This window comes from Haliotis rubra, unplaced genomic scaffold (genome assembly GCF_003918875.1).
Source record: "Haliotis rubra isolate DU_JTF1 unplaced genomic scaffold, ASM391887v1 Scf95, whole genome shotgun sequence".
In the NCBI taxonomy this organism is placed as follows: domain Eukaryota; kingdom Metazoa; phylum Mollusca; class Gastropoda; order Lepetellida; family Haliotidae; genus Haliotis; species Haliotis rubra.
This window is the reverse complement of record NW_025767690.1, coordinates 1,973,585-1,999,449: the sequence shown is the minus strand read 5'-3', so window position 1 is coordinate 1,999,449 and position 25,865 is coordinate 1,973,585. Positions and strand designations below refer to the sequence as shown.

Here is a 25,865-nt window from a genome sequence, read left to right as displayed (position 1 = left end):
TCGTCGGCGTGACGAGCGAACGTTTTAACCACGAGGCTACACCCTTCGAGGAAACAATAACAAAATAGAAAAGAATGCTGAATTTTTGGCTGAAGTTGTAAAGCATAATAATAAGAAGAATAGATCTTGACAGGTCCTGCTTAATTCAGTCACTGGTTAGACCAACGATATCAGACATCAGTCATTTCTGAATACACCCAGGACGGTGGGGCGTTCGCTCGTCACGTTGAAGTCCCGGGTTCGATTCTCCACATGGGTACATTGGTGTCTGGCGTCCCCGCCGTGATATTGCGGGAATATTAGTAAAAGCGGCATAAAACTAAACTCACTCACTACTAGTGCACAGGTTGAGTGAATGTCATGCAAAGTGAGGAAGACAGTGCACTAAAACAGGCAATCTTACCCCAGTCAACAACCACATAAACAAATTCACCTCAATCCAACAAAATATTACTAAACAAAATTTTGTGTAAAAACATTAACTGGACATGTACTTTGTCATTCTCTATTTCGTAACCGACAGGCAGTCGGTTTTGTTGACAATGCTTTTGTTTTTCTCTCGGAATGAGGTTGACGAATGACTGCTATGGCTGAACGACCCGTGAAGATCCGGGGTAGAATAGGCCTTCAGCAACCCATGCTTGTCTCAACCCGTGAAGATCCGGGGTAGAATAGGTCTTCAGCAACCCATGCTTGCCACAAAAGGCGACTATGCTTGTCGTAAGAGGCGACTAACGGGATCGGGTGGTCAGGCTCGCTGACTTGGTTGACACATGTCATCGGTTCCCAATTACGCAGATCGATGCTCATGCTATTGATCACTGGATTGTCTGGTCGGATTCGATTATTTACAGACCGCCGCCACATAGCTGGAATATTGCTGAGTGCGGTGTCAAACTAAACTCACTCACTCACTGAACACAAGCTGTTTCATCCAGTACTCATATGATTGTGCATGTGGTTAAATCACTGATGGTTACAGTTTTCCTTACACTGTCAAAAGTAGAAATAAAAAACCAGGCCTAGATATATTTCCCATCTGTCTGTTCTCATCTTTCCTGGGTCACGTGATCGTAAAGCGCAGACAGCATTAACTGCTCGCGACACATACGTGGTAAGTGATAAATGTCTTAAAATGTTCACGTAATCTGTATATTCTGAAAAATATGCCTGTCTGTCTAAATAGTGAGTATGTGAGTGAGTCAGTTTAGTTTTACACCTCTTTTAGCAATATATCAGCAATACCACGGCTGGGACACCAGAAATGGTCTTCACACATTGTGGAATCGAACCCGGTTTTTCATCGTAACGAGCGAACGCTACAACTACAAGGCTATCCCAGCGCCTGTCTGAATATAAATAAGGGGCATGTTGTTAGAGCTGAATTATGGTCGCGAAGGGTCTTCACTTCAAAGGGAGAATACTAGACAATTGCAGTAAATGACTGGGTGAAAGATAAGGTCATAAAACATCGGAAACATGTACCCCACTTTTTAATGCAAAAGTATTTTCATTATATAGTTTTTATATTTTAATCGCGAAAACAGTTTCTGTTATCTCAGCTTCGGCCATTATGTACAATCCACGTGACCTTTTCACTCGTGACGTCACATGTGACTAAAGTCGGCTTTCTTGTCTAAGACCAAGTGCTACACAGTAATGTAAACCCTTTTTGGTGTTTGCGCCTCCAACCTCCTAATCAACATGCATGAATTTGTCTCTCGTGTGAAATTTCTCTCTAAATAGACATGGAATATTCAAAATGAACTTTCAGCCAATGATACTCAGTCTCTTTGTATTTCCAAATGACCAATGAAGGTAGTTGTAGCAAATTAGGAGCCACGTGACCATGCGGGTAATCCGAAATAATTGTCCCGCTTTACTGCATAGTTAAAGCGGAAAGCGAGTTTTCTATATGTGACATTTTACTGCTTCAGAAATGACATGGTCACTGTCAAATTGTCTGGTAAAATCAAAGAGGAAGCCATCTGCTGCATGCACATATGACGTCATGTCACGTGATACCTGCTTCTGCTTATTATCTTCGGGTGTTTTAATAATGGAAAGTGACTTTTAGAATGCTTTTCCCTATGAAAAAATAATTTGGCGTTAGTATTCTCATTTAAAGTATATTCTTTTTTACTAATGACAGATGTTTCCCAGTTGCAACTGTACCAAAGCAAACGCAATTTAAGAACCTAAACTACACATTTAAAATCCGAAATATTGTTTTGATATTCATATAAATAAATAGAGACATGTTTCCAGATGTTTTCATGCTTTATTAATGCACCAGGAAAAAGTAAACAAATGTATGACGTTATTTTACATCATTTAAAAATATTACATGGATAAAGGACTGCAAGTTTCTCCAGATCACCTGCTGTTTTTCGTACCGTCGTTGATGCTATCACAAAAGGCTATTGAGATATCGCTTAGTTCACCATAAGTAATTTGTTCCACCGTCACCATGACATTCATAACTGCACACCTCTTTCCGTGACCTACAAGAAGACTTGTACCCCTATCGTACGCCAAGAATCGTGGCAAACCAATCAAATCGTGCGTAGTAAAACGCATTTCGAAGCATGAAAATGGCGGCACCGTTGAACTTTGAAACTTCCCTAAACCATGCAAAGCACAAAACACAATTTAAACATAAACTTTGAGCTAAAGGATCAGCAACTTTAAACACTGAAACATATTTACAAAGGGAATTACTGCTTTGCTCTTTTGCCCACGGGATATAGGATATTCTGTCAGCCAGATTCAGAGTTATCTTTCCTTGGTAATAGTACTTGACTATTTTCATCTCCATGCCCGTTTGCGCTTAGACAGGGCCCAGTCGTAAACATGGCCACGAGAGGGCACCATCCGGCTTGCCGGAATGACACGAGTAGTTACGAATGTCACCAGGAATTTCTTTTGACGTCAACTAGTTAGATAACCGTGATTGTTTTTGTTCCAGCTTCAACAATGAAAGTCTACGTTGTACTGCTCAGCCTTTGGCTATCGGTGTTTGCAGAGAGACGGCTCATTGTTGGGGATAGTAAGCACTTGGTTGTGTGTCTAGCTTCAGTACTATCGTGATAGTAATAAATGTTCTTTGAATTCTTCCTTGCGAGAGAGGTACGAAGGAACCACTCGTCAAAGCCTCCACAATTAGCTGGGATGAGTTGCGTCCCTTTAACGTGCATCACGCCAATCCCAGTTTCGCTCTGATCATGTTTATAAGTTTGTTTGTATGATTTGTTTGTTTGTTTGTTGTTTATGCCGCACTCAGCAATATGTATGTATTCCAGCAATATGTATGCGGTCTGTACGTAATCGAGCCTGTACAATCCACTGATAGACATCATGAGCATCGATCTACGCACCTGGGATACGATGACACGTGTCAACCAAGCCAGCGAGCCTGACCACGCGCTAGTCGCCTCTTACGACAAGCATGGGTTGCTGAAGACCAATTCTAACCCGGATGTTGTCAGAAGTACATCTGTACCTGTACACATCTCAGACCTGCATCACTTTCGGCGTGACAAGCAAAGAATTCAACCACTAGGCTACCCCGCCGCTGCCATGATAACACAACAATGAACTACACGATTCTTTTTCACAAATACGGGCATGTGCAGCTTGAAGAGTGGAATGTTTACGAAAGTCTTCATTGCAGTGACCAAGTTCCAAGTGACCATAACGACGGGCAGTATATCTCACGCGGGCACTCATTCCAACGTGTTCCTCTCTATGACGGGGGACGGAGGAGTGACCAATGAAGCAAATCTCAATGCAGGAAACAAGCACCTGTACGGTCAAGGACAGTTAGTACCTCTCTTAATGTAGCTCAGAGATTAATATGTGGTGTGAGTGCAAGTGAGTGAGTGCGTTCAGCCTTACGCCGCTTTTAGCAATATTCCAGCAATATCACGGCGGAGGACACCAGAAATGGTCTTCACACATTGTACCAATGTGAAAAATCGAACCCGGGTGTTCGGCGTGACGAGCGAACCCTTTAACCACTAGGCTACCCGACCGTCCCCGTAAAGAATGACAAAAACTGTAAACTCATAGTCACATTTGGAGCACAGTAATAGAACAGCTTTGAAGATGAAGAGTTCGCTCGCCGTTTGTTCTGCTGTGCATTAACCGATTGTTCTGTGTTGTACTCATATGTTCTGTGTTGTACTCATTTGTTCTGGGTTGTAATCGCGTGTTCTGTCAAGCAGTAACTGGTTTATTTTTCGATTCGTACAAACCGTTTATTACGACTTGTATTAACCATGCTTTACGAGTTGTACAAATCGTTAGTTACGCCTTGTACTAACTGGGTGTTACGACTTGTACTGTGTGTTTCGACGTCTACAAACCGTCTGATACGTCGTATACTAACTGTCCGTGACGACGTGTACTAACGATTTGTTACGACTTGTACTAAACATGTGTTTGGACGTGTACTAACCATGTGTTACGACTTGAACTGTGTGTTTCGACGTGTACTAACCATGTGATACAGACAGACAGACCATGTGATACGAATTGTACGACCTAATGTGATACGACTTGTACTAACCATGTGATACGACTTGTACTAACCATGTGATACGACTTGTACTAACCATGTGATACGACTTGTACAAATCATGTGATACGACTTGTACTAACCATGTGATACGACTTGTACTAACCATGTGATACGACTTGTACTAACCATGTGATACGACGTGTACTAACGGTTTGTTCCATTGCAGTGTGGACAAAGTTGAAATATTTGCGCCATCTGTCGGCCACATACGAAGCATCCACATCCGCCATGACGCACACGGGCACAACCCCAGCTGGTACATCGAACAGGTGTGGTCTGTAAAGAAATACAGTGAATGAGTGAGTGAGTTTGGTTTTACGCCGCTTTTAGCAGTATTCCAGCAATATCGCGGCGAAGGACACCAGGAATGGGCTTCACACATTGTACCAATGTGAAAAATCGAACCCGGGTGTTCGGCGTGACGAGCGAACCCTTTAACCACTAGGCTACCCGACCGTCCACGTAAAGAATGACAAAAACTGTAAACTCATAGTCACATTTGGAGCACAGTAATACTACCCCTCCTATGTCGAAATCCTTGGTATATCGACCTAGGTTGTGTGGTTGTATGTACCATGTGCGGTTTGGTCGACTGTGTGAGATAATGTTAGTCCAGTGTGTGAGATATGAGATCATGTTAGTCCACTGTGAGATGCGAAATAATATTAATCCACTGTGAGACATACGAAATGTCAGTCCACTTAGTGAGATATGAGATAATGTCAGTCCACTTTGTGAGATATGAGATAATGTTAGTCCATCGTGTGTAGATAATGATAGGCCATCGAGTGAGATACGAGATAATGTTAGTCCACTTTGTGAGATATGAGCTCATGTTAGTCCATCGTGTGTAGATAATGATAGGCCATCGAGTGAGATACGAGATAATGTTAGTCCACTGTGAGATGTGACATAATGTTAGTCCACTGTATTAGATATGAGGTCATGTTAGTCCACTGTGAGATGTGAAATAATGTTAATCCACTGTGAGACATATGAGATATTAGTCAACTGTATGAGATATGAGATAATGTCAGTCCACTTTGTGAGATGTGAGATAATGTCAGTCCACTTTGTGAGATGTGAGATAATGTTAGTCCACTGTGAGATGTGAGATGATGTTAGTCCACTATATGAGATATGAGATAATGTCAGTCCACATTGTGAGATATGAGATAATGTTAGTCCACTGTGAGATGTGAGATGATGTTAGTCCACTGTATGAGATATAAGATAATGTCAGTCCACTTTGTGAGATATGAGATAGTGTCAGTCCACTTTATGAGATATGAGATAATGTTAGTCCACATTGTGAGATAATGACAGTCCCCTTTGTGAGATATGAGATCATGTTAGTCCACTGTATGAGATATGAGATCATGTTAGTCCACTGTATGAGATATGAGATCATGTTAGTCCACTGTGTATGAGATATGAGATCATGTTAGTCCACTGTGTGAGATATGAGATCATGTTAGTCCACTGTGTGAGATATGAGATCATGTTAGTCCACTGTGAGAGATATGAGATAATGTTAGTCCACTGTGAGATATGAGATAATGTTAGTCCACTGTGAGATGTGAGATAATGTTAGTCCACTGTGAGATATGAGATCATGTTAGTCCCCTTTGTGAGATATGAGATAATGATAGTCCATCGTGTGAAATATGAGATAATGATAGTCCATCGAATGAGATATGAGATAATGTTAGTCCACTGTGAGATGTGAGATAATGTTAGTCCACTGTGTGAGATAATGAAAGTGCATCGTGTGAGGTGTCATAGCGAATTTCCTCTGTGGGAGCCATAAGAAAATGTATGACTACTTTGAGGGATAGCAACAAGAGACAGCGTTGAGGGTGGAATGTACAAGCTGCATCTGTTATACCTGACTCACTGTACATGCGTATTTGTGGATGTTCAAGGAAATTGGGTATCCTTTACAATATGGGAGCTGTACATTTCATTAATACATCCGACTCTTGAAGATACGGGTTAGAATGGTCTTCAGCACCCCATGCTTCTCCTAAGAGGCGACCAGCAGGACAGCTGCCTTATTGGTTGGAGGAGCAAAAGCCTCTGACCTTTCCATCAGGCTGAATATATGTCTCTCAAGTGAAATGTCTCTCCACAGTATACACTTGGATTATTCAAAATGAACTTTCAGCCAATGATCCTTAGTGTGTTTGTATTTTGGCAATTCCAAATGACCAATGAAGGTAGTTGTAGCAAATTAGGAGCCACGTGACCATGTGGGTAATCCGAAATAATTGTCCCGCTTTACTTCCTTCATATAATACGGAAGTACGGAAGCGTCCTAGTGCCATAGTCAGAATATTTTTATCTCCTAATTAGGACATAACTATCTCCTAATTAGGAGATACTATCTCCTTATTAGGACTTAATATCTCCTAATTAGGACTTAGCTATATCCTTATTAGGAGTTACTATCTCCTAATTAGGACTTACCTATCTCCTAATTAGGACTTAGCTATCTCTTAATTAGGTGATACTATCTCCTAATTAGGACTTAATATCTCCTAATTAAGAGTGTTAAGCCCATCTCTGGTGTCCCCCGCCGTGATATTGCTGGAATATTGCTAAAAGCGGCGTAAAACCAAACTCACTCACTTACTCACCTAATTAGGACTAAATATCTCCTAATTAGGACTTAGTATCTCCTAATTAGGACTTAATGTCTCCTAATTAGGACTTAAGGATCTTATAAATATGTTTGAAAAAGTCAACCAGTAGTCATTCACTTCTTCTGTTTGGGTTTAGCATCTTGGATGAAGTCATGGATGAAAGCATATGCATTTGTTTCATGTTGGGCATGCAGTATTCAGAAATGGTGTCTTGTTTGGCCCATGTAAATGGCATCATTATCAGCATGAAGACTTTGAAAATGAAATCAAAACGACTGAAACTGTGTAGGCGAAGACATACTAGTGGAAGAGGTAGAAGAGGTAGCAGAATCAGTGATTACACAGTGCCATTTAGAAAGTGGTCAGATGTAACCTATGTTATATTTGGGATTACACTTTCTTAGTAAAGTACAAATTCTAGTTCTTTTGTTGGGTTGAGTCCCATCCGGGTTTCGAACCCACACCCTCAGAGTCAGGCACCTAATCGCCAGCGGTTGCTGGAAGTCGCGGTGACTGAGCCGGCTGACTTTGTGTGCTGGCGATTGGATGCCTGACTCTGGGTTCGAATCCCTGATGGGACTCAACCCAACAAAAGTACTAGAATTTGTACTTTACTAAGAAAGTGTAATCCCAAATATAACATATGTTATTGAAGAATCAGGACAAATATGTAGTTACAAGCTTATGCATCTGAAATACACACAAGAGGTATTCGCTGTCAGTCAAGACACGGTGCGTCTTTGCTGCATTTAGTAGTGGTAGAAATAAGAGTACCAGAACGCCCAACGCCAATGACGTCACCTGTTCATTATTATTTATCCACAGTGTCGCATAATCCATATAATCTATGAGATCAACAGTCACATTTTTTCACATCGTCATGTAAGCATGCCTTGTCATATAAACACAGTCCTTACTGTCCTACGAATCTGTGACAGGCTACATACATAAATCTTCCCAACTGAACAGAAGGCTGTCCCAGGTTTATATATAGTTTTACATATCGTGTAATGTCTGTCCACTTGTATCCAATAATATATTTCGAGTCTTAGCCTGTGCACACACGCCTGGCTATGTACAACAGACGTGACCTGTATAACTAGGTCAGTGGGTTAGTAGGCCTACCTTTCAAATCATCTTGCACAACTATATTGTAAACCATGTTTATAAAACAAACAAAATGTAATCACTAAGTTTTACAGTCATTTTTACACGTGCAATCACAACAATTAATTTAATAGTAGTTCCGTTAGCATTTCCCATATTACCCCATTTTATGCACTGATATGCGGTCGTCTCCCTTCAATGACAAGCGATATCGTCCCGAAGATGGCCTATGGTCATTGGAAAATCAGAGAAGAGCCAATGAATGGAGGCATGAATAACCCAGAACCTTGTTGTTCTGTCACTGACCTTTGGAGGAGAAACAACAAGATGAATATCTGTTCTTTGTGTGGAAATACTTATACATGGTCTTATGATTTGAAGACTGACTGACTGCGGTTTTACGCCGCTTTTAGCAATATTCCAGCAACATCATTGCGGGGACACCAGAAATGGGCTTCACACATTGTACCCATGTGGGGATTCGAACCCGGGTCTTTGGTGTGACGAGCCAACGCTTTAACCACTAGGCTACCCCACCGCCCCTATGATTTGAAGAGACACATGAGAGTCAAACATTCTGATGAATGCCAAAATGTGGTTCCACTGACGCTGACGACGCAGACGCAGCCACAGACGCAGCCACCACCACCACACACACAGCAGCAGCAGCCACAGCCACACCAGCACCACCACCACACACCACACACATCAACCACACACCACCACACACACACCGCCACACACCACCATCACCATCACCTACCACCACCCCCCACCACATACCACAACACACCACTATCACCCATCACCATTCACCACCACAAACCACCAGACACCACCACATGGTAGAGAAATGTGTAAAGTGTCTTTGTATATTTCAAGAGACATTTGTATATAGATTGTAAGGGTGGATTGGGGAGGCTCTCCGACCCATGCACGGGGATATTAAATATTGTGTGTAGAAGTTGTATGTTGTCATTGTTATTTCGCTCTATAAATGTGCATTTGTGCAGGCATGAGTCATTACACAAACGGACGACTTGAGTTTTTTTCAACATGGCGTCGGCCATGCTATAGAGGAAACAAGGGGGATTCCCCCTCGTGACGTCATCAGTGTGGTAGCCTCTCACATTCAGGGAGTCTACCCGATCTCTGTGGAAGTACATGCAGTTGGGTGTTCTTGTACTCTCATTTCTGCCACTACTAAATGCAGCAAATGAAGCACCATGTCTTGACTGATAATGAATCCCTCTTGTATGCATTTCAGATGCATAAGCTTGTAAGCACACATTTGTCCATTCTCTTCCCACAGAGGTTACTCCTGTCATATCTTCCTACGTAACCTCTGTTCTAATACGGCCATATTTCCCGGTTCTCGTAAAATCCCCTAGCGGCAAAAGATCGCAACACAAATTATCTCCCTTCTTTCTATCCAATCAGAACACCTGTTACATCGACTTAGATTCAACTTGACTAACACAAGCAAATGTGGGGCCACAAATATCCCCCATCTGCCGGGGACTTGTGTTGATGTTACACACAAGACGTTTAATGGCTAGCTTGTCCGTTGTCAACGAGGGCGATGGAGACGCCACTGATCCGCCATAACATAACTGAGTTCTGTCTAGAAGAAACGTTTGCGCATCGCGCAGGGGAAGAAGTTTAGTTTTCTCGAAGCATACGGAAATTACCGAGGCCTTGCGAATGATCACTTTTGAAACAACGTTGCTGATTGCACAACTAAATCTGATTGTCTCCAATCACGAGTCTTGAACGCTCACACCATGAAAGGGCCGTATTAGAACAGAGGTTACGTAGGAAGATATGACAGGAGTAACCTCTGTGGGAAGAGAATGACATTTGTCCTGATTCTTCCACCTCTTTCACTACGGTCCCTCGCCGTGATATTGCTGGCATATTGCTAAAAGCGGCGTAAAACCATACTCACTTACTCACTTTCACTACGAACATAGCAACTTCTGCAATATCACTATTATGTCTTCGCCTAAACAGATTCAGTCGTTTTGATTTCCTTTTCAAAGTCTTCATGCTGATAATGATGCCATTTACATGGACCAAACAAGACACAATTTCTGAATACTGCATGCCCAACATGAAACAAATGCATATGCTTTCATCCATGACTTCATCCAAGATGCTAAACCCAAACAGAAGAAGTGAATGACTACTGGTTGACTTTTTCAAACATATTTATAAGATCCTTAAGTCCTAATTAGGAGACATTAAGTCCTAATTAGGAGATATTAAGTCCTAATTAGGAGATATTAAGTCCTAATTAGGAGATAGTATCACCTAATTATGAGATAGCTAAGTCCCAATTAGGAGATATCTTAGTCCTAATTCGGAGATATTAAGTCCTAATTAAGAGATAGCTAAGTCCGAATTAGGAGATAGTATCACCTAATTAGGAGATAGGTAAGTCCTAATTAGGAGATATTAAGTCCTAATTAGGAGATAGCTAAGTCCTAATTAGGAGATAGCTAAGTCCCAATTAGGAGATATCTTAGTCCTAATTCGGAGATATTAAGTCCTAATGAGGAGATATTAAGTCCTAATTAGGAGATATTAAATCCTAATTAGGAGATAGCTAAGTCCTAATTAGGAGATAGCTAAGTCCTAATTAGGAGATAGTATCACCTAACTAGGAGATAGCTAAGTCCTAATTAGGAGATATTAAGTCCTAATTAGGAGATAGCTAAGTCCTAATTAGGAGATAGTATCACCTAATTAGGAGATAGCTAAGTCCCAATTAGGAGATATTAAGTCCTAATTAGGAGATATCTAAGTCCTAATTAGGAGATAGCTAAGTCCTAATTAGGAGATAGCTAAGTCCTAATTAGGAGATAGCTAAGTCCTTATTAGGAGATAGCTAAGTCCTAATTAGGAGATAGTATCACCCAACTAGGAGATAGCTAGGCCCTAATTAGGAGATATTAAGTCCTAATTAGGAGATAGCTAAGTCCTAATTAGGAGGTAGCTAAGTCCTAATTAGGAGATAGTATCACCTAATTAGGAGATAGCTTAGTCCCAATTAGGAGATATTAAGTCATAATTAGGAGATATCTAAGTCCTAATTAGGAGATAGCTAAGTCCTAATTAGGACTGACTGACTGACTGAGTTTGGTTTTACGCCGCTTTTAGCAATATTCCAGCAACATCACGGCGGGGGTTTCACACATTGTACCCATGTCGGGATTCGAACCCGGGTCTTCGGCGTGACGAGCCAACGCTTTAACCACTAGGCTACCCCACCCCCCTTCCTAATTAGGAAATAGTATCACCTATCTAGGAGATAGCTAAGTCCTAATTAGGACATAGCTAAGTCCTTATTAGGAGATAGCTAAGTCCTGATTAGGAGATAGTATCACCTAACTAGGAGATAGCTAAGTCCTAATTAGGAGATAACTATGTCCTAATTAGGAGATAGCTAAGTCCTAATTAGGAGATAGTATCACCTAACTAGGAGATAGCTAAGTCCTAATTAGGAGATAGCTAAGTCCTAACTAGGAGATAGCTAAGTCCTAATAAGGAGATATTGAGTCCTAATTAGGAGATAGTTATGTCCTAATTAGGACACTGTGGCACTAGGACGCTTCCTAGTCCTAGTGCCACAGTCAGAATTTTTTTATCTCCTAATTAGGACTTAGCTATCTCCTAGTTAGGTGATACTATCTCCTAATTAGGACTTAGCTATCTCCTAATAAGGACTTAGCTATCTCCTAGTTAGGTGATACTATCTCCTAATTAGGATGGGGGGTGGGGTAGCCTAGTGGTTAAAGCGTTGGCTCGTCACGCCGAAGACCCGGGTTCGAATCCCCACATGGGTACAATGTGTGAAGCCCATTTCTGGTGTCCCCCGCCGTGATGTTGCTGGAATATTGCTAAAAGCGGCGTAAAACCAAACTCAGTCAGTCAGTCAGTCCTAATTAGGACTTAGCTATCTCCTAATTAGGACTTAGATATATATAGCTAAGTCCTAATTAGGAGATATTAAGTCCTAATTAGGAGATAGTATCTCCTAATTAGGAGATAGTTATGTCCTAATTAGGAGATAAAAATATTCTGACTGTTGCACTAGGACGCTTCCGTAATATAAAGTTAATGCGAAAATCGAGTTTTCTATAAATCTTTAATTTGAACACTTTCTGTGTTTTTACTGATCAAATACGTTAATAAACCGATACACTTTCAATTCAAAACAATTTTACACGTAATAGAGCACACTTGTACTAGTTCAGTGCATAATTTCGAATTGCAGAATCGGAAAATCCATTCCATTTCAGTAACACCCATTAGCTTTTCCTGGAAATTAGCGAAAAGGTCAACTGGTTTCCTAGAATCGGTTCGAGAAGCGTGTTCAGTAACAGTACCGGAGTGCTGACCGTACATGTTATACCGTCTTTGCAATAACTGTGCGAACCCACCGGTGCTTATAGACGCTGACCCGACAGTGGCACTGTATAGGACCATGTTTCCTCCGCCCGTCACTAGTACTTCATTTCCAGACACGGTCAGACATGACAAAGACCTTTGAAATGATATGTCATATACTGGAGATGGGAGTACCGTATTTGCGATGCGAGTACCGAACTCTAAGAGAAGCAAGTCTCAAATTGACGGAGTTATGATCACTGTGATGCGCTTGAAATCAGCTTCACCCCCACACACCCCCACACACACCCCATCCCACACCCCAAATCATCTCACGCCCTTCTCACAAAATTTCTTAATTTACTAAGGTGCAACCAACGTTTTTTTAAAGGCTTTTTCTTGTCAGCTGAAATATGCCTTCAGGTCACCATAGAGGATGGAGTTGGTGTCTACGAGTTCCCCTGTCACTGCTGGCTGTCCACGAAGCACGGAGACGGTACGTTGTCCACGACGGTGCAGCTGTATAAATACACCCCACTTCCTCAACAAGCCTGACTGACCACGCGGACATTGCAGCCACCATCCTCCACGTGTCTGTATCAGCCATAGTCTTTCAAATCGACACCACATTTTTCGTAATATGCTTCTGGTTTGGGGTCTATTGTGAAGGACACTTTTAGATCCGGGTTAGAATTGGTCTTCAGCAACCCAACCCATTCGTCATCGTATCCCAACCGGGTTGATCGATGCTCATACTGTTGATCACTGGATGTTGAGGACCAATTAAGATTGTATTCTTGTCGGGAACTGTTTTCAGTCCAGTGACGTTATTATAATGTTTATATATTATCTATTCCCAGACAGTAAAAAAACGATTTAAGAATCACATCTGTACTATTTTCAAAAAGTGGGGCATATTCAAGAAAAGGTGTCACAACTGTTGATGTTTGGATTTTTAATGAGATAAATAGTTTAACAGCGGACAGGGACATCTGAATGAGATTTCCATTAGTTCTCAGACGTCGGAAGACCATAGATTTTGTTCATGATTGGCCAAAGCGCCCAAGTCCGAAGTAATTCTTGATTTCATCAGAATACATACCGTTTGCCCAACGACGATTTCCCCAACAATGTCACACTGGACTCCAACGACCCTTTGCAGTTTTGTGACAGTCAATCGTTGGAAGACTCAGCGCAAACACAACCAGAACCAGTCAAAGGGACTAGTTGCATTCATCAACTCTCGCCCCTTTCCGTAAACCGTAAAAAGACTAAATGAAACTTTATGACGGTCAAAATTGTAGTATTTCGGTCAAATATTTTTGTTAAAATATCCTCCAGGAATATGTTCTGATTTGATGTGCGTCTTGTCTAAAAAATATGCCCAAGACATGATTGAGTAGTATCTGCAAAATGTATGTGAATCATTATACAGAACAGTCCGTTTCGGCAATTTCTCTTAGCTGGGCTCGTTTCCGCTCAGACGGAACTCAGTTGCAAAGATGGCCGGAAATTACGATTCTTCAGGCTTCTTAAGACCCTAGCTCCCAATTCGATTTTTGTGATTTATGCCTTATTTTGTAGGTCAACCCCCATTGAAATTTGTGTATTAATAGTTTTATAGGCATATGTACAGCTAGGAGTGTTGAATTCGTCCTGAAACGAACTTTGTGGGTTGGGTTCGTTAAACACCTTTACGTTTATGTGAGTGAGTTTAGTTTTACGCCGCTTTTTGCAATATCACAGCCGGGGACATCAGAAATGGGCTTCACACATTGCACCCATGTGGGGAATCGAACCCGGATCTTTGGCGTGACGAGCGGACGCTTTAACAACAAGGCTACCCCACCGCCTTTGTTTTAAATAGTTCTAAGACCCGGTAAGTGACAATATCGACCATGATGCTAGTGCTTAGTGTTACATGCTCCTATGTAGTGACGTGGATGCATGTGTGAGTTTAGCTGCTAGTTGAAGTAAGGACTAATGCTACCCAACTGAGATGCCATGCCACAGTTTTAACATGGGTACCCTGTTGACACACAACATACTGACTCCGAGTCCTTGTCTTATCCCTATAACGCTGAGCCCCAGGCAGGGTAATAACAAGTATCAACTTTTAACGTAACATATGTTAGCACACAAAGTCAGACGCACACAATGGCGATTAGGTGCCTGAGTCTGAGGGCGTGGGTTCGAATCCCGGATGGGACTCAACCCAACAAAAGTACTAAAATCTGTACTTTACAAAGAAAACGTAATCCCAAATATAACATATGCTACATTTGACCACTTTCTAAATGGCATTGGGTATTTCATCACTTGTAACGTAGTTTGGTTTGGCGCGACCATGGCGGTGGCCTAGAGGTTTAAGCATCCGCGTCACGCCGATGGGAGGAGTTCGATTCTCCACAAGGGTACAATGAGTGAGTCTATTTCTGCTGTCCCCCGACGTGATGTTACCGGAATATGGCAGAAAGTGGCGTCATCCCCAACTCACTCACTCACTTTGCGCGACCAGTGATCGAACCACCGCCCTCCGGACAGACGCTCTGTCCACTACACCACGGAGATGACCCTTCACCAAAGAGTGAGTGAGTATTGTTTTACGCCTTTTTTTAGCAATATTCCAGCAACATCACGACAGGGGACACGAGAAATGGGCTTCACACATTGTACCCATGTCACGGGTCTCCAGCGTGACGAGCGAACGCCTTAACCACAAGGCCACCCTGCCGTCCCTTCCCCAAAGAGGTTACCCTGCAACACCTTTCCTCCGATAAGCTGATACGTCTTAATTTATGTATAATAATGTTCAAAGCGGCGTAAAACAAACCTCAGTCACTACTCGCGTTAAACAGCAGAGTCTATTGCGTCAGTCTGAATCAGCAGATTGTGAAACAAGCCCGCGGGCAACATAGACGCCAGGAAAATACTGAAAAGAAACTGAACACGATGGTTTGTTGAAACCTGAGCAGGGTCGGCTTTAGTCTGTCTCACAGTCCCTGAACCACATTAATTTCCCTACTGCCAAGCCCTCTCTGCGCTGCTAAAGCCCTAAATAAAGCAAGTCTAGATTTCCTCAGGTTCTGAATCTCTGGTCTCCCTAGGGCTCCTTTTCAATATAAATGGGCTTGTTTGTTACTATCAAAATTATATATATTCAGAGACTAAGCCTTAGTCTAGGTCGGCTTGTGAGCACTACTGGCGAAATTCACCAGCGTTGAATACTAGCAGTCCTGCAGCATGGGGGAAAAAAGGGTATTCCCCTTCACTGGCGAGACACACCCTTACACTGTTGGTACGGCTCAGAGGTACACGACTTGGCGAGTATAAGGTAAACGATTTGTTTTCTTAGTTTGGTATTTAAGGGCGGCGAGATGTCAAACTGACAGTTGTTAAATCATCCAAAATCGATGAGTTTACAGGAGAGTGTCATATTTACCCCTTGAAATTTCAAATCAAAATGTAGGTTTCTGGTGCGAGCTGATGCAATTGAGATGTACTCTCCATAGGTTCACGTACACAATATATTTTACGAAAAACGTCATATACCATTCGACCTGTATTTCTTTTATCCTAAACGATATACAAAATAATTGATTTAAGGATTTTCTCATCTCATTTTTCATGACTGTATACTTGTTAAAGTTTACTATTTTTACGAGTTCAGTCATATTGCTGGACTATTGCTAACAGCGGCGTAAAACTAATTTCAATTACTCACGCCTTACTTTACATGAGATATTCACCCAAACTGTGTACCAGTATTCTTAGTAATATTGAGTAAGGCAGCTCCACACAACACACAATAACACCTCGACCTATATTCAGCACAATGCACCCGTAAAAACCAGGGTTATAATTTGTCCTCGACAAGCCGTGCTTGTCATAAGTCCAAAGTGGTAAGGCCCTATACAGTCACATCAGTGATTATTAAGTGCGCTCTCATGTTCAGTTGGCATGCCGTGATGTAATTGAATAGTGTTCCACTGACTGACTGAGTTTGGTTTTACGCCGCTTTTAGCAATATTCCAGCAACATCACGGCGGGGGAATAGTGTTCCAAGCTGCATTGAGTAAGTTTAGGTTTATGCCTCTTTTAGCAATATTCCAGCAATATTACGGCAGGGGACACAAGAAATGGGCCACATTGTACCCATGTGACGAGCGAACGTTTTTAACCACTTGGCTGTCCCCACTGTGTTGTTTTGGGTTGAAATACTAACTAAAATCTCGCGAAAAGGATAAGCAAATTGTTTTGTGATGTGTACGACATATGTATTCATCACCGTTGCTCGTAAAAGGAAAAAATAGGGGATTCCCCTTCACTGGAGCGGCACGTCAATTACTGACGGTACGGCTTCAGAGGAATAGACGCGAACGTCTAGACGAATGTTATTATCTTGTTTGTTACTATCAATTTATACTGTTGTTAACATTTTTAGTTATAATACTTCTTTCGTATATTTACATACTTTTTTCACGAGATTAATTTCAATCTTAATATAATATGCTTTGGCACTAGACAGGAGACTAGTCTAAATCAACTTAGCTAGACAAACATATCAGAACTTATATTGAGGGTTATACTTTCATTGTGATAAAAATGAGTGTATATCTTCAAGCATTGATATTAACTAGTTCAAAAGATCCATTTTGTTTCAAATGAAGAAAAAACCCGATGTTTTTCGTGTACACTTCCCCTTAACCTCCGCACTCAGCGGTGTGTCTGTAAATAATAGAGTGTATACCAGACAATCCAGTGGTCAGCATCTTGGACATCGATCACTCACTCACTCACTCACCCAATCGGGATACGATGACAGGTGCCAACCAAGTCAGTGAGCCTGACCATCCGATCCCGTTACGACAAGCATGGGTTGCTGAAGACCAATTCTAACCCTGATCTTCACGAGTGTTATTATCTTGACATCGAAGAGTATTCAAATGGACTGTACACATTTTAGGAGTAAGGTCTTGTATTAAGTGAGTGAGTGAGTTTAGTTTTAGGCCGCACTCAGCAATATTCCAGCTATATGGTGGCAGTCTGTAAATAATCGAGTCTGGACCAGACAATCCAGTGATCAACAGCATGAGCATCGATCTGCGCAATTGGGAACCGATGACAAGCCGTTAGTCGCCTCTTACGACGAGCATGGGTCACTGAAGATCAATATTCTAATCCGGACCTTCACGGGTAGTCTTGTATCATGTATTGTCCATATGTAAAATTAACGAATCCATCGGTCAACGTAAACTGAATCTTTCCACAATATTTTGGCCTATATGTTATATACACTGGAGCATATGCACTCACTTTAGCTTCCTATTGATTGACTATTGATCCAAATCGATATTGAAACTTCGAGGCGAACAGCTTCCAAACAGAGAACACTTGCCAAATGTGAAATGTAAACAACTACTCCGTACATCGAAAACTGCCGCAGGCGGTGTTGTCGGTGTTTGCCGAACTGGTTTCAATCGCAAGTTGTGTTATAGGATATTCGTAAAGAGCGCTCCAAGGGACATAACTCTATGGGGTTCGCTTGAAATAATGTTCGGCCGGTAGAGGGCGCGAGGGTCGATTTAATGCAACGTTGCATTAATTCATTCGAACTTTTAAATTTAGTATTGAAATCTAACAACGTAACTGTATTTGGAATTAAGAATATGGTAGCTTCTCTGGGGTCTGATAGTTAATATTATTCAGAGATGCATTATCTATTGTTAGAGAAGTGGGGTGTGATACAGTGCCTTTAAAGTATGTACATGGGTTTAACCTTCATCCGGAAAAGAAATATACAGAGGTCGCCGTTCGGCTAAAAGAGTTTGTGTCACATGACAAATGAAGCTGATATAATCACACGTTTTTTCCATTTATATCTATTTCAGAATTGAAATGCCCAACTTACACCTTGGCGTGGATGCTCTGGTCTTTGTGTTGTTGGTGTTGACTGTCGGGTCATCGGTAAGCTCCATTACATCGGCGACCAACTTCAAAACCTCGGTAGTAACCAACAACACTGAACGTAAAACAACTCCAGCAACAACGACCCCATCATCGTCTGCAGCATCACGGTGTGTCTTCACTGTAGATGATAATAGTGTGGATGACTTCGCTTACCTTGGAAGGTCAAAGAAACCAAGAGTCGTGTATATGACGTTGTCGTTGATGAACACGTCGATTGCGTCGAAGACAAAGGCTGCATTCCGACCGTTGCAGTGGATATGGACATTCCGTACGCCGTTGGGTGCTGCGCCTTTTCTATCATGGCCACGGGATTACAGAGTTCTCTCTTTTGGTGTCCTTGACAGCTTCACGAACAACCTCGACGTGACCTTGCACGCGCGTCCTCAGAACTGCGACGTCCATCTTGGTACCAAGGCGACAACTCAAGCCATCAGTGATGCAATTGGTGATGCCATAAAGACTAAAGTCAGCGTCGTGAACGCCGATTACAACCGCAGCATTTGGTGCTATCAGGAAATCAAACATACAATTGATCTGTCTGACTTCATTGCCAACTCATTAGGTATCCAGACGAGAATGTTGGTGAACAGTTGCTGTCGGTTAAAGTTCGACACCGAAACCCGCTTGCGTACAGCCATTTGCAGCGAATCACCCCTGGAACCGACGTTCACAACGACCACACTACCTTACGTGTTTGGTGTCATTGGTATTCTTTATTTCCCGATCTTGTTGTGTGCATGGTCCTTCAACATGTCTCCCAAATCCATTCCATCGAGCCACGCCGATATGGAACGGACCAGCACTCTGGAAATGGATATTTCCCATGACGTCATCTGGCTGTATCGAGGCACGCGCAGCCCCGTGACATTCTCGTCAATATTTACCAGGACGTTTCCCTGTCTGAAACGTCACCCCCACATGACGTCACGCATACAACGTCTGTTGTTTATGTTGCTATCTCCCGCCATCACGTACATCCGTTTGTATTTTTACTACTCGAGCGAATTTCAGTATTTACAGGACTGTATCAAGGTTAACGTTCCGATAGGCTACCTTTCTGTATTCTTTGGTCATGAGTTAAGTCGGCGTAATGTGTTCACGGCTCTTGGGGGACCTTACGTCCTCCATGGCGTGTATTTCACCATAGGAACTCTGCTCCTATGTCTACCGAGAAACCTGTCCCAATCCATGTGTAGCGTTCTCCATCAATGTCACGCAAAGATCTGGTCACCCTTGTCTTTAGGCTTGGTGAATACATCTCGTCTGGGAGGACTCAACTGCTCTAGCGAGGATAACAGCTACAAACTGGTGTCAAGGGTTCTTCGAGCCAACTTGTTTCTTCTAATCAACATTGATTTCTGGAGCTTTGTGGTGAAGGTCCAGTATGCACGTCTTCAAAGTATATCAACCAAATTGAAATCTCTACCAGCTGTATTTAAATATGTCTTAATGATAGCAATTTGTACAGTATATCTTGTCGTCTGCTTGGTTGAGATTCTGCTCTGCGTCGTATATTACGGCCTTCCTATTGTGTATTTTTTCACGCTTGTCTTGAGAGTGTACTTCAAGTTGGTTTTGGACACATTCAACAATATTGGTTGGTTGAACAATTCTAAGAATCCTGTCGCTAGGAGTCTGCGTCTACTGATGTTTCCTGTTTCCATGTCGATGGTTCTGGTTCTTGTATACTGCCTGTATACATTCTGTGCGATCTGTATTTCCAGCTTCACATTCGTGTTTGGAGTGATGACCTTCACCTACATCGGTATAGTTGCATACCCCAACATTGCTTTCGGCTATTATACCTTCGTTATCACGTGTTTATATTATACATGGAAGACTGTCAGGGACATCGATATTGGTTATATGAACCTCTTTACAGAAACTATCAACGTGAGTAAAAACCTACAAAAAGAACCACCAAGTTTCAAAACTCCAGGCAGATCGACAACCAGGAAGACGGTTGCGTCTGTTGAAGAAACATCCATGGCAGAGGAGCATGGGGTTGTAATACGTGACAGTCCTATGCACGTGTTGTTCGTGAAGACTTGTGACAGTCGTCCTGGAATACCCAAAGATCTGTTTGAGACTGTCATAGAAAAACATCGTCCTTTCCGCGTGTGTGTGTTCCTGTCAGTGCTGAAGCTAGCAGTCATTTGTCTTCTCATAACAACCACGATCGATCTGATTCAGGACTTCAGTAAGTATCACGAGATGTCCGTCATCGTCAGCTTGTTGTCATCACTTATCGTCTGCTCCATCCCGCGCGTGCTGAGCCTCGTTCTGAGCAAAACCGACAGCGCAGCATCAGAAGAGGATTTCGTGAGGCGGCTTTCCAGGACGGTTAGGGAATATTGGAGTCTGAAGGACAGGCGGGAGCTTGTGAGCGTCTGTTCCTCGGCAAAGCGGAAAGAGAATCATCGTATCTAATCGTCTGCTCCATCCCGCGCGTGCTGAGCCTCAATCGGAGCAAAACGGACAGGCGGCATCAGAACAGGATTTCGTGAGGCGGCTTTCCAGGACGGTCAGGGAGTCTGAAGGACTGGCGGGAGCTCGTGAGCGTGTGTTCCTCGGCAAACCAGAAAGTGTAACATCGTATCATACAACATAAAAATCGACAATGACATGTACGTTTCTTCATCGCCCTCGGGTACTGGTGAAGGGGATATATGTTATTTAACCATTGACCAAGACATGTATAACTTGAGTGCCTGTACACATGAACGCCCCGAGGTTGAACAAGAACCCCATTACTGTATGTGTGCATTCCACCAATTGTCTATATAGTTATTGTGTGTTTGCTTATTGTATAACCAGCTTAAGAAGCCGGGACTCTTCGTCATAATTCTGAGCTGCAGTGCCAACCTTCATCGTGAGAGAAATAATCTCCCAGTAAACACAGAGAGGATTAAATGTATAAACTGCACTTCTCGACAATAAAAAAGCATTTGGCCGCACTTGGCATAATGGTCTACTAGTGAAACTGTATAATCTTGGAATACAAGGCCGTGCCTGGCACCTTGTGAACCACAGCTATGAACACTCATGTGCATAACGGATCTACAAGCCGGACGCTCAACATAAAGCAAGGTGTAGGACAAGGGAGAGTACTCTCTGCCTTCATGTTCCTTGTCTACATTAATGACCTCATCACGCAGCCTCGTCATTGGAGATGAACATATCCCAAGTAGTCTACTAGCAGACGACACAACACTGCTCAGTCTTCAGCCAAACGGACTACGGGTCATGCTTAACACTCTGAAATCGTAGGCTATTAAATGGCGCCTTACGTACAATGTAGATAAAAGCTGTGTGATGATATTCAAAGGTGGCCATTCGGTTGACAAAAACTTGTGTTTTAGACTTGGTGAAAGTGTTCTCCCGACAGTGAGTAACACCATATATGCTGGATCCCTTATAAATAATACACAACAAGATGAACGAACAGAACGTCCCTGTGCAAAAGCCAGAAAACTGCGATATTCCCTAAAGGATGTCGGCTTAAAGGCTGATTCTATAAGTCCTATATGATGTGTCAAGATTTGGCGTAGAGTCTTACTACCTTGTGCATTCTATGCCTGTGAATTATGGACAAACATCACGGAAACCGAATATACATCATGGAGCGAGATCGACTTTTATTTGCTCGTATTGTTCAAAACTTCCATAAACGGTCATCAAACTTCAGCAAAGCTTGGGTTTCTGGTCAATGCATGGAACCATCGACAGACCTTAAAGTCATGCTTTTCTGCAGGCTATGTTGCGCAGATACTGGAAGCATCCATTCAATAGTATTCCTGTATAGAATAGGACAGTTTATTGTTGATAACATTTGTGATATGTGGTTAACCCATGATCATCTGAAAAACTGATCAAAAGTACGATTTCTGGTCATATGTGAGTGAACCTATGAAGACTGGTAGCTTTCCGTGCAAACTGGAATGGGGTAGAACTATAAATAGAAAAGTAGCAGACGCCATGGTTCTTGTCCGACATACAGTCCGTTAGAGTCAGAAACGGACCGATGAATTGCAAATTTTATCATTGTACAAAATTGCCACATAAATATAAATAGTACACATGTTTATCATTTACTAATACCCAACAGCTTTCTTATATTTGAAAATTTTCCGGACTCCACCAAAAATGTTCTTTAAAATCATTAACATTTTGACACAGCTCACAATTTGTTACTCGTCACGATATGGCTGAAATATTGCCGATGTTACGTTAAATATTAACTCACTCACTCACAATTTGTTACGAGGGAGGAGTACAGAGAAAGGGACATCCAGGTGTTAGAGAAGCACGTGCACAAGTGCCCACCAAGTTATTGATTCATTAGCCTGTGCTGTGCCGTCTCCATCCTTTCTCGCACAACTGGCTGTCCCTTTCTCTGCACTCCTCCCTCGTAACAAATAGTGAACTGTGTCAAAATTTTAATGATAGTTTCTTAAAGAACTTTTTTGGTGGAGTCCGGAAAATTTTCAAATATAAGAAAGCTGTTGGGTATCAGTAAATGATAAACATGTGTACTATTTATATTTATGTGGCAATTTTGTACAATGATAAAATTTGCAATTCATCGGTCCGTTTCTGACTCAAACGGACTGTAGACTGGTGGAATGTGTGAACTGTACCCTATCCCAATCAGACCAGTGTACAGTCTAGTTAAACTTGGTGTATCACCTGTTGTAGATGGGATGTGCCTACTCCGTGACACCGAGTGTGATGATGTCGTGAAACACCAACTGCTGCAGTTTAGTATCTAAGCGTAATGCACTCAGTGAACGTCTGTTTGACAATATTACTGTGCATATATTTCTTCATACATTTTTATATTTTTCACAAATTATTCTTAACAAAGGAAATCCGTATTTGTGCAAGTCGTTGTGCATAGTGTGTCTTCTTTATAGAGTTTCTTGTTTATAGAGTTTCTTGTTTAAATTTTTATTGTTTATAGAGTTTCTTGTTTATAGAGTTTCTTCGTTATAGTGTTTCTTGTTTAAAGAGTTTCTTGTTTATAGAGTTTCTTGTTTATAGTGTTTCTTGTTTATAGAGTTTCTTGTTTATAGAGTTTCTTGTTTATAGTGTTTCTTGTTTAAAGAGTTTCTTGTTTATAGAGTTTCTTGTTTATAGTGTTTCTTGTTTAAAGAGTTTCTTGTTTATAGTGTTTCTTGTTTATAGAGTTTCTTGTTTATAGAGTTTCTTGTTTATAGAGTTTCTTGTGTTTCTTGTTTAAAGAGTTTCTTGTTTATAGAGTTTCTTGTTTATAGACTTTCTTGTTTATAGAGTTTCTTGTTTATAGTGTTTCTTGTTTAGAGTTTCTTGTTTATACAGGCAGAGTTTCTTGTTTATAGAGTTTCTTGTTTATAGTGTTTCTTGTTTATAGAGTTTCTTGTTTATAGAGTTTCTTGTTTATAGAGTTTCTTGTTTATAGTGTTTCTTGTTTATAGAGTTTCTTGTTTATAGTGTTTCTTGTTTATAGAGTTTCTTGTTTATAGAGTTTCTTGTTTATAGAGTTTCTTGTTTATAGTTTCTTGTTTATAGTTTCTTGTTTATAGTGTTTCTTGTTTATAGTTTCTTGTTTATATAGTTTCTTGTTTATAGTTTCTTGTTTATAGTGTTTCTTGTTTATAGAGTTTCTTGTTTATAGTGTTTCTTGTTTATAGTGTTTCTTGTTTAAAGAGTTTCTTGTTTATAGAGTTTCTTGTTTATAGTTTCTTGTTTATAGTTTCTTGTTTATAGTGTTTCTTGTTTATAGTTTCTTGTTTATAGAGTTTCTTGTTTATAGAGTTTCTTGTTTATAGTGTTTCTTGTTTATAGAGTTTCTTGTTTATAGAGTTTCTTGTTTATAGTGTTTCTTGTTTATAGAGTTTCTTGTTTATAGAGTTTCTTGTTTATAGAGTTTCTTGTTTATAGAGTTTCTTGTTTAAAGAGTTTCTTGTTTATAGTGTTTCTTGTTTATAGAGTTTCTTGTTTATAGAGTTTCTTGTGTTTCTTGTTTAAAGAGTTTCTTGTTTATAGTGTTTCTTGTTTATAGTTTCTTGTTTATAGAGTTTCTTGTGTTTCTTGTTTATAGAGTTTCTTGTTTATAGTGTTTCTTGTTTATAGAGTTTCTTGTTTATAGAGTTTCTTGTTTATAGTGTTTCTTGTTTAAAGAGTTTCTTGTTTATAGAGTTTCTTGTTTATAGTGTTTCTTGTTTAAAGAGTTTCTTGTTTATAGAGTTTCTTGTTTCTTTATAGAGTTTCTTGTTTATAGAGTTTCTTGTTTTTATAGTTTTTCTTGTTTATAGAGTTTCTTGTTTATAGAGTTTCTTGTTTATAGTGTTTCTTGTTTATAGTGTTTCTCTTGTTTATAGAGTTTCTTGTTTATAGAGTTTCTTGTTTATAGAGCTCTTGTTTATAGAGTTTCTTGTTTATAGAGTTTCTTGTTTATTGTTTCTTGTTTATAGAGTTTCTTGTTTATAGAGTTTCTTGTTTATAGAGTTTCTTGTTTATAGAGTTTCTTGTTTATAGTGTTTCTTGTTTATAGAGTTTCTTGTTTATAGAGTTTCTTGTTTATAGTTTCTTGTTTAAAGAGTTTCTTGTTTATAGAGTTTCTTGTTTATAGTGTTTCTTGTTTAGCACACTGAATGAGAGGGATGATAATGCTGGAAGAGTTTCTTGTTTATATAAGTTTCTTGTTTAAACCCAGTTTCTTGTTTATAGAGTTTCTTGTTTATAGTTTACCAGATTACCACCCTTCTAGGTGGAACCACACCACACATTGAACACATGTCACTGAATGAGTGGGATGATAATGATCTCAAGATTACCACCCTTCTAGGTGGAACCACACCACACATTGAACACATGTCACTGAATGAGAGGGATGATAATGATCTCAAGATTACCACCCTTCTTGGTGGAACCACACCACACATTGAACACATGTCACTGAATGAGTGGGATGATAATGAACTCAAGATTACCACCCTTCTAGGTGGAACCACACCACACATTGAACACATGTCACTGAATGAGAGGGATGATAATGATCTCAAGATTACCACCCTTCTAGGTGGAACCACACCACACATTGAACACATGTCACTGAATGAGAGGGATGATAATGATCTCAAGATTACCACCCTTCTTGGTGGAACCACACCACACATTGAACACAT

General features: G+C 40.9%; 2 protein-coding genes across 2 annotated transcripts; both read left to right on the top strand.

Moving 5' to 3' along the window:
• Positions 1–1,066: 1,066 nt before the first annotated feature.
• Positions 1,067–13,610, top strand: LOC124264893 (lipoxygenase homology domain-containing protein 1-like). Its single transcript, XM_046699671.1, has 5 exons — positions 1,067–1,114; positions 2,969–3,049; positions 3,674–3,821; positions 4,749–4,851; positions 13,150–13,610. The coding sequence occupies exons 2-5, from the start codon at positions 2,977–2,979 to the stop codon at positions 13,279–13,281; spliced, it is 456 nt and encodes a 151-aa protein (XP_046555627.1). The 5' UTR covers positions 1,067–1,114; positions 2,969–2,976; the 3' UTR covers positions 13,282–13,610.
• A 5,014-nt stretch (positions 13,611–18,624) lies between these two features.
• On the top strand, positions 18,625–21,672 carry LOC124264926. Its single transcript, XM_046699707.1, has one exon. It carries the CDS (start codon positions 18,625–18,627, stop codon positions 21,124–21,126), a length of 2,502 nt encoding a protein of 833 aa, XP_046555663.1. The 3' UTR covers positions 21,127–21,672.
• Positions 21,673–25,865: the final 4,193 nt, after the last annotated feature.